General features: G+C 41.5%; 1 protein-coding gene across 1 annotated transcript in view; it reads right to left on the bottom strand.

Moving 5' to 3' along the window:
* LOC102753686 (dynactin-associated protein) overlaps nucleotides 1-10,320 on the bottom strand; it is a 15,372-nt gene that overhangs the window by 2,398 nt on the left and 2,654 nt on the right. Inside the window, 3 exon segments of the mRNA XM_006764608.1 lie at nucleotides 3,483-3,647; nucleotides 6,895-7,011; nucleotides 8,227-8,345. Coding sequence (XP_006764671.1) covers nucleotides 3,483-3,647; nucleotides 6,895-7,011; nucleotides 8,227-8,345 — 401 coding nt within the window.

Here is a 10,320-nt window from a genome sequence, read left to right on the forward strand (position 1 = left end):
TCATGAGGAATTGTATTTAAAGGGCCAGAAGGTTGAGAGCCACTGTCCTAGAATCTTCTCGGTTTCTTTTGAAGGCTCACTATCCACTTTGGGGCTTTATTGTTGACATTCACTTGTCTCTTTTCACTCTAACCTGGGATCAACAAACTTTATCGGTAAAGGGCCAAATAGTAACTATATTCAACTTTGTGAGCCATACAGTTTCTGCCACCACTACTCCAGTCTGCCACTATCATGACAGGAAGTAAACAAGTAGGCATGACTGTATCCCAATAAAACTAGATTTACAAAGTAGTGGTGGGCAAGATTTGGTTACTGTGCTTTCTTTCTCATCTTTCTCATTCATAACTATTATTTTAATTACCACTTATATCAGAGTGACTTTCAAGTTTATGTCCAGCCCAGCTCTCCTCTCCAACCTTCAAATGCTTGCATGACATCACATCTTGGGTCTCAAAGATGCCTCAGAGTCACTGTATCCAAACTCAAAGTTATGATCTTCCCAGTGAACCCTGGGCAGCTCCCACATTTTATTAAATGGCATCACCATCTATTACATTCAGTTCCAAAAGTTGGAACTGAGCGGTCATCCTTGAAACTTCCGAATCTATTACTAAGCCCAGTAACTTTATCTGCTGAATATCTCCTACTATTGTTGACTTCACCACCCAAAGGCAGCATGATCTCCTCAGGCACCTATTTTTGCAATAATGCCTGAGTATTGATCAATGATTGTGTTACCAGGAGAGGAATGATGCACTATGAGGGTTTTTTTTTTCATAATTGTTCTTGGCATATTACTAATTTTTAAAGTAATAGTATTCATAGTCTGTTGATGAATCAAATCCTAATAATAGCCCTTTAGAACTTCCATCCTCTGGCATGGAGGTAGCTGCTCAGGACATAATATGACCAGAGGGACCTAGAGAACCCACCTGAGTGCACTGGCTCCTTCCCAGGCTTACTGACTGCAAGTGCACAAAGGAAAGAGCACCCTCGCCTGGGCGTGGCTCAGTGGTTGAGCGTGACCCTGATTCCAGATCAGGGCAAATGCCTGGGTTGCAGGCTCGATCCCTAGTGTGAGGCGTGCAGGAGGCACCCGATCAATGATTCTTTTTCATCATTGATGTTTCCATTTCTCCCTCTCCCCCTTCATCTCTGAAATAAATAAATAAAACTTTTTTAAAAAGGAAAGAGCCCCGTAGAAGCATTCCAGTGATCTGCATTTTAACCCTACTTAACTTCTCACTAATCCTGATCACAGATTAAGTTATTTACTAGTATGGTTTAAAAGAAAAAAAAAAACAACACTGAGATTTGAGATTAGAAACACTGTATTGAAATCTACATTCTGCCTATGCAAATTGTTTGACTTCTCTGAGTCCCTACTTCTTCATTTATGAATTGGTGATAAAATTGCTTGTGACTTCTAGGATTACCTTAAGAATTAACAAAAGTGAATGCTTCATTAATTCTACAGTGTTTTTGCAAATATTTATTGTAAATAGTCTTAGTCAACAAAGCAAAGTGGAAGAGAGCAATCTTTTTAATTGGAGAGATGTGTTAAAATTTCAGAGTTATGACATCTTATACAATTTCTTATCTTCTCTGAGCCTCAAATCTTCTTATCTTAAAATATAGGGCTAAAAATATCTATCTCACTAGTTTTCAAAAATACTTTTATTTTGGATGCAGAGTAGCATATGGATTAAGATCAAGAGCTTTGGAATCAAGAAAATTTAGGGGTTGAATTTTGGTTCCGCCACTTATTAGCTGTGTAGTATTTGGCAATTTTATCTTTCAAAGCATCAGTTTCCTTATAAAGATAATGATACCTAACTAATAAGAAATATAAGATAAAAATAAGTGTTTCTAAAGTGCCTGGCATAGTGTCAGGTATGTAAATTTTCAATTGTCTAAAGTGCTTATTATATTGTTACCTGGATGAGAGTAAAACCCTCAAGAAGTGGAATATAACACTCATGCCTTATAGACAGACTAGAGTAGACATTGAGTGTTACAAAATATGGGCCCCAGAATTTCTTGGGTTTCGTGCAAAGAGTGGCAGCGCCAAGGCAGCAGGAGTACAATGAAGGCATGGGTCACCAAGGCCAGGGCAATGAGGACCACAAAGTTCAAGTTAGCTCTAGAAAAAATACTTTCTTTACCTTGACCAAAGGCACTTTAATGGAGTCTAATCCTTCCTTTAAAAGAAACTGAAAAAGAGCAGCTTCTTAAAATAAAGTGCATGTAACCAGAGAACAGGATACCTAAGTTCTCCTGTCTTCGTCATTTCATCACCAGTTATGTGAATTCTGGCAAATCTCTTCGATTTCATAGGCCATATTGTCCCTGATTTTTAAAGATGTTAGAATGGGACTAGGTCAGTTATTCTCATCACTGGTTGCATTTAAAAAATATTGATGCATGGACCCCACCCCCAGAGTTTCTGACTTAATTGGTCTAGGGTGGGGCTCAGCCATTGGTACTTCATAAACAACCCCTAATTCTAATATGCAGTAAGGGTTAAGAACTACCAGATCAGATGTTACCTCAGATGTCTTTCTCAATTCTACGATGCTATGAATTTCTTTATCTCCACAAACAAGAAGAAAGATTTCCTAACTCTGCCCTGTGGAGCTCATTCATTCTTTTCTATTGCCCCAGCAACAGTATAAGCAGATTATAATTTTAATCCAGAATAAAAAAACAAGACTCAGACTCTTTCTACTGGCCATCTACAGCAAGATTAAGTAACAGAGGGTAGGAATTCTAGAGTCAGGGGAACCCAGCCAAACTTCCAAGCAGAATAAGCAATTTATAGTCAAGGTCAAGACTAGGGCTGAAGATTGAGAGGTACAGTCCTGAGGTAAAGTTCATTCAGCCGACCAATAGGGTCACAAACCAAGGGGAGCTGAGTCCAGTCTCCAAAGCCAGTGGGAAAAACCTGCAGGACAGAGCCAGGTTTCTATATCAAGGTCATTCGCACCAGAGGTCAGAAACAAGAGACAAAAGAAAGTGCCACCAACACTGTTCAGAAGCCGGAACAATGTAAGAAAAGTGAGCGCTCACCAATAGAGTAGGACCCTTCAGGCTTTAACTATGACCCAGTCTCCCACCGGAGTCTATTTAGAGAATTAAGCTGCACATTGCCAACATATGCGCTCCTCTGCCCCTCCCCAACCCCGCATTTGTACTTTATATTTATCCCTTTGAATTTCACATATGTTCTCTATATATGTGAATACTTCAGTCCCCAACTAGGACTTTGGCCCTTTGAAAACAGAGACTACAAAGTATTTTCCTTCTTGTGATCTGCCTCGCAATGACTTATAACTTTAACAGCTAATACAGCAAAGGCTTACCATGAATGTGTGTGAATTAAATGATTGAATACATCTCCTGGGAAAGAAAAGAACAAATACATCCCCGTATAGAGCACATCCCAACCTGGGTAAAATCTGCAACACCTACAACATTACCTGGGTATGGGATGATTCTGTTTGTGGGTATCCTGAATGTCCAAGGACTCCTGGGCCCACGCAGACCCCAGTTGAGTTGGAAGAGATATCACAGGTTATGTCACGTGAAAGTGGGCGCCAGCATGCGGAGCTCTGAACCTCTTGGTCATTTAAACATGTGATTGGCTGTGGAGATAAAGCATAAGTGAATAGGAAGATATGGTGATACATTTATCAAATTAAACTCTGTTAAAAATAAACAATAGTGTGACTTTTAAGAGGAATAAAGACTTCTGAAATGAATAAATATTTTCTTATTATTCCATGAAAATAAAAAAATCTAGACAGATTATTAAACAACATATTTTAACCAATTTTTGTAAGCGACTGATGTTCCAAATCAGAAATGTGTATCATCTCATCTTCTCCGTCATTTTACAAGCATGTATTAAATACCCTCATGTTGCAAGTTACTGTAGATGGAGCATGTATGAAGAAGCATCTCTTCATACAAGGAATAGAATGTTAGAGCTGAAAAAAAACAAAAAGAACTGCTTGCAGCTTATCAGGTAAAACCTGTTAATGGTCATTTTGGTAATGAGATTTTGAAGCAAAAAGAGTTGAATTATTATTGTTACTTTTATTATCATTATTATCCCATAATAAACATATAGCAAGCATTGTGGTCCATACCTCCCAGTGTTAAGATTAGAGTACTTTTCATTCCACTATACTACATATAGTATATTGTTTTACTAAAGTATGATAATAGATTAATATAATGTATTCTATACTACACTATACTAATAAAAATGTTCATACAAAGAGACTTTGCATGATCCATGCCATGCTCTGCACAATGGAACTCGCAAGCCCAGGACAGGGACACAGAAGACAAACCATTTGTCAAGTTTGTGATACAGCTTTTCTGCCTTCCCACTGGGCATACAGCAGAGTAAAAACAGTCCTCAACGACAGCAAAGGTCTCTACTCTGGGAATTTATATGCTCCTATATCAGGGAGACAAAACAGATTTGTGCATCATTAACAAATAATACAATAAATACAAAATGTTGTTGAGAAAAAGGTGTGATACAGGTTGAACATGGGTGAGTTCAGTGGGAGATCATTGGGGGAAGAGGTGTGCTAAAAGAAGCAAAGAACAAAATAAAGTGAGAATGAGAGAGGAATAGGTTCAGGAATTTATGGATCTTGATCAAAAGTTTTGTTACATCTTAAAAATAATGTGGAATCATCCGGGGCTCTTCAACTCATGGAATAATAACACTTTCTAGCTGTGAGTCAAAGGCACCTTTACATCTCCTTGCTCGTCTGCAAAGGGAGGACACTAAAATACCCACTCGTAGATTTGCTGTGAGGATCTATGAGTAGATAACTGCCGCAGGGTTAGAGCAGTCAGACAGAGAGCATGCACTCAGTAAGTGTTAGCTATTGCTGTTGTTAGTATTAGTATTCATGTTTTCATTCCTACTGTTACGACTACTAGTTGTCTTTGATCATGTTGATTTAATAACACATTACTAGATAGCTATAAAATGGCTAGTCCAACCACCAGTAAGTTTCATAAAATTGTCAAACTGGATTGTATGTGGCCATTTGTCTATTAGGAACTGTCATTAACAGTGCAAAAAATAAATCATTGTTATTTAATATAGATAAGACGAAATGCTCTCGGCAGTAAAGTGATTGCTAGGTTAGATTTTTCTAAATGTTATATCAAGGAAATAAAGAAAACAGCTCTATGCTTTATTAAGATTTAGCCGAGTCCATATTATTCACCAGGTAAATTTGAGCAAAGTTGGACTTACCTTTAATAACAACCTTGCCTATTGTCCTAAGTGCTGATTCTGTTGCGTTAGTTATTACCCAATTTGCCAAAGGCTGATGATATTTTAACACACTTTGCAAACAAAGTAAAACTCACTCACCCGGCCTGTTTTCCAGAATGTTCTGGCCCTGTTGGAATCCCATCCCTTTCAGAGAAGGAAGATGATAAGTGGTGTCTACACGAAGGGTGCAGATCCTATGATCTAGGCTCGGCTTCTGAGTAATATTTTTACTGTGTTAGGTTTCTCTGAGTCTTAGTACAGGCAGAGTTTCTATACAAAATTGGAATAGTTGGAGAACTGGGAATAATGTTTAATCCAATATTCAGCCTTAGTTAATAATGGCCAGAAGCAACTGAAGTGCATTAGTGGTAGTTACCAAAGAAAGTTCTATAGGTGTTTCCAGTAACTTTATAAGGATTAACTTATGATCTCCTACATCCCAACAGAAAAACAAAACACCAAAATTTATTTTCTTTTGATTTATAATCTTCAAATAACCCTTAAAGTTCATTATTAAATTTAGTCTTCAGAGAAAAATATATTTACAGCTATGCTCTAAATGTCCATAGTAAAGTGAAATAGTCAGCTGTCCAGATACATGCTATAAAAACAATTTAAGAAAATATCTGTAAAGATCATCAAGTTTGTTGCTATCTAGAGAAATTATAAAAATGATGAATATTTGGCTAAATGGATTTTTTTTTCCCATTTGCAAGTTCCAGCATCCTGAAGACCCAATCTTAGTATCTCAAACTCAGAAGAGACAAAGAGAACATTCTTGAGGTGGGGCCTTTGTTCAGTGACTCAAGAACAAGCCCCTTCTCTTCTGGTGACAGAAATCACCTATGGGAACCCTTTTAGTCCACTAACACGGAGCAACAGGACTGTCCTCTTTGGCTTACACTGCAGGAGATGAATACAGGCTGAGACCCACGGCTCCAAATTGCAAAGGTAAAACATTTCATTTATGCTTCAGGCAGTGAATTTTAACTTTCCATTTTAATTTTTAGCACATTTCCATCAAAGATTATTGGTTCAGACATAACCAGATACATAAAAAGCACTTAACTATATAGTGAGGGCTCGATTCCAGGTGGAAGACATTTTAAAATAGACAAATGATTATACTTTTGTACAAAGTAGAAATATTTAGAGGATTTCTTTCTCAGGTTCTAAAGACAATATCCAGGATTAATAGCAGGATTTCCAAAACACCTACAGATCTGAGTTCTGACAGGTTTATAAATTATACATAAAATACAATCTCAAAACGAAACCAAAGTTGTTGAATGAAGAGGATAAATGTAGAAAGTTAAATAGATTTATTCGCATATCATGTGGTCATAGAAAATTTCTAATGCTTTATATCAGTAACTATATAAAATAATTTCTAAAGTATAATATAGTAGAATATAGCATGAAAAGTTGAGGCAAATATATAATACATGGCTACTCTTCTTTTCAGAGAAGAATGCAAAATTATGACATTGACTGCATAGTAGTAAAGAGATTAGATTGCTCTTAAATGCTGAAAACAAGACTGTCACATAAGCAAAATTTTAAAGTAGAGCAATAATACTCACCGGTTGGTTTTCAGACTGTTCAACATTTACTACGTATTTCCCATGTTTCCTGTCCATTTTTGAGTTTGCAATACTACAAGCTTAACTCCAAGAATATTTTTCAACACATGCATTGCCCTTTATAACCCTGAGAAATAATTAAAATGATTGATGAAAAATCAACTCTGATGCATCAGTGCAGGTGTGGATTTAAAAAATAACAAATAATTACCAACTAAAACAGGATACACCTTAGAGAAGGAAATGAATTAATTACAGAAAGACACAAGAAAGCCTATACTTCCTCTGATCGGTCCTGTGACTACCACCCTCAACAGAAAGGAACTCTGAACATCTTATATAAGTTTCAATCCTTTGGCACGGCTGGGTGGGGCTGGCACCTAGAATCAGACTTGCCCACAAGGACAGAGATGCGGGAAGGCAGGCTCCAAATAAGAGCAGGGACCTGGCGGCTCCCAGGGTGGAGACGGTTTTGTCATCCATGCTGACCCTGCACCTCTGTCCAGACATCAGGCAAATGGTTGACTGGCGCCTCTGAGAGGGTCACAGAGTGTGGGTCAACAGTGAATGGCGCAGCCCATATCTCTCTCCTTGAGAACAGCACAGCCCTGGATCTGGAAGCTCAGGTTCCCTGAAGGAACCACAGTCCACAGGGGTGGGTGCAAAAAGAGTAAGGGCTCCAGGCTTCACTGAGAACTTGCAGAAAATAAGTTGGCAACTAGAATGGGAACTGAGAATGGAAATTTAAGAAAACCTCAGGAAATTTAAGGGAACCTACAACATGGGGCAAAGAGAGAAATCGGGACTTGTACAGTCCAGAACCATAACTAGGTCTTCAGAAATGAGGCCTTATGGGGAACTGGGGTCAATCCTAAATATGGGATTAGAATAAGACCCAAGTGCTCATCGGTGCGACATTGTAGCCCTGCTAGGGGTACAGTGGACAGTGCAGGAACCAGCAGTCCCGGAGTCCAAAGGTGGGACTTCGCTTATTTCATCAACTTCATATTGGGTGGAAGACGAGGTGTGGAAGACAAGAGCTACTAGGGCTGAAGCAGCTCAGAGAACTTCTATCTGAGTCAGGTTTGGATCTGGGACAATGATGGCAATGGAGGGAGGACTGAAGGAGGCTGCAGTGAATTGGGCTTGAGGAGCAGGTGGGGAGAGGGCAGTTGGGCAGGGCAGTGAGGGGAAGCTGAGAGTTCCTGGTTACTCCGCTGGGAGTAATATTTGAAATATCCGGAAAACCCAGGCGGCGATCTTTGAGGAACGAAGCTGGTCATGGTTTGCAAGAGGCTAGTTCTGATCCAGAATGCAAAGGTCTTCACGCACCTGGATACATAGAGAGAAGGAAGGAGCAGCCTCAGAAGACAGCAGCTGAAACACACAGAGCACAGAAAGAGGCAAGGCCTTGGGGGACATTCGGAGGTCGATCTGGATGTAGCAGGAGGCTGTGATGAAAATAGAGAGCTGTTAGGTCAAATCGGCAAAGGGGAAAGGCAAGTGTCAGATGTGAACTTTAAAATGTGCACTGAGACTGAACAAAACAGTAAGATGCTGTGTAAGGAAATAAATGAAAATTGTACTTGGAATAACCAATTTTATAGCCACTAGTGTCAGTAAAAAAAAAAAAAAGTTTGTATGACTACCCCTGAATTAATTCCAGTTATAATACTGTAATTCACATTGCTGGCTGCCTTTTATGTCCCCTACCTTGTACTGGATGCTGAAATATGAATAATGGTCCCATTATCTCCCCCGAGGAAGGCCATACATAAGTGGTCTCCCAACTTCCACGTATGCCCCCTCGATTCATTCTTCACAAGGTGCCTAGAATGCACTTTGCAAAATGCCAGACTGCTCCACAACCCTGAATGACTGCCCATTAGCCTTGGGGTAAAAGCCCAGATCCTTTCCATGCCAACAAACCTGTGAGCTTGCTGGACTCTGCTCACCTCTGAATCTATGCTGCGCTATTTCATACATCCGATACCATGCCCCAGCCACACTGTCTAAAGAGCATTTGAAGAAATATTTCAAACATATAAAAGGTATAAAGAATAATCTGGTAAATAGCCAAAATCCCATTCTTAGCTAGCTTAAGAGATTCAGGGTTGCTTTTACTCATAACACCTCTGAAGTCAATTATGTGGGTGTTTTCCATACCAACCAGTTCTCCAGCTTTGTCAGATACCAGTTGTGTCCTTACAATTCAATCCAATTCTGACACTATCTACCAGGAGTTAGCATCAGATCCCACGCATTAAAGGGCTCAGTCTCACCAAACTGCCCCAAATTCAGATGCCAATCTCAAGTCCTGAACCATCTGTACTTCTGACCAGCTGGCTATAAATCTGACACTCCCCTCCTCGGGTTTGATAACTTGCTAGAATGGCTCACACAACTCAGGAATGGCCTTAAGATTTATCAGTTTACTAGAGGCCTGATGCACAAAATTCATGCAAGAGGCTCGGCCCTCGCAGTCCTGCCAGCCTAAGCCGGCCCTCACAGCCCAGGTTTCACCCGGAAGGTCATCCAGATGGTTGTTCTGCTCTTCAGTCTAATTAGCATATTTGCTCTTTATTATATAAGACTAGAGGCCTGGTGCACAAAAATTTGTGCACTGGCGGGGGGGAGGGTGGGTGTCCCTCAGCCCCACTTGTGCCCTCTCACAGTCTGGGACCCCTCAGGAGATAACAACCTTCTGGCTTAGGCCCACTCCCCGGTGGCAGAGGGCAAGTCCAATCCCTAGGTGCCTGCCCCACAGCCCCTGGTCGGGCTCAGAGCAGGGCCGATTGGGGAGTTGGGGCGCCGCCCTGCCATGCACAGAGCACGGCGGATAAGGAGGTTGAGATGCCACCCTCAGTCACGCTCAGGGTAGGTCCAATTGGGGGGTTGGGGCCCCGCCCCCTGTCACACTCAAGGCAGGGTCGATGGGGAGGTTGCAGCACCACCCCCTGTCATGCACAGAGCAGGGTGGATCAGGGGGTTGGGGCGCTGCCCCCTGTCATGCACAGAGTAGGGCCCATCAGGGGGTTGGGGCACCGCCCCATCATGCACAGAGCAGGGCCAATCAGGAGGTTGTGATGCCACCCTCAGTCACACTCAGGGTAGGGCCAATTGGGGGGTTGGGGCACCGCCCCCTGTCACACTCAAGGCATGGCCGATGGAGAGGTTGGGGTGCTGCCCCATCACCCGCAGAGCAGGGTTGATCAGGGGGATGGGGCACTACCCCCTGTCACACTCAGGGCAGGGCCGATGGGGAGGTTGCAGCTCCACCCTGTCACACACAGAGCAGGGCCGATCATGGGGTTGGGGAGCTCCCCCCTATAAGACACAGAGCAGGGCCGAATCAGGGGGTTGGGGCGCCTTCCCCTGTCACGAACAGAGCAGGGCGGATAGGGAGGCTGTGGCTCTGCCCCCTGT

The sequence above is a fragment of the Myotis davidii genome, unplaced genomic scaffold, assembly GCF_000327345.1.
Source record: "Myotis davidii unplaced genomic scaffold, ASM32734v1 scaffold38, whole genome shotgun sequence".
Lineage (NCBI taxonomy): Eukaryota > Metazoa > Chordata > Mammalia > Chiroptera > Vespertilionidae > Myotis > Myotis davidii.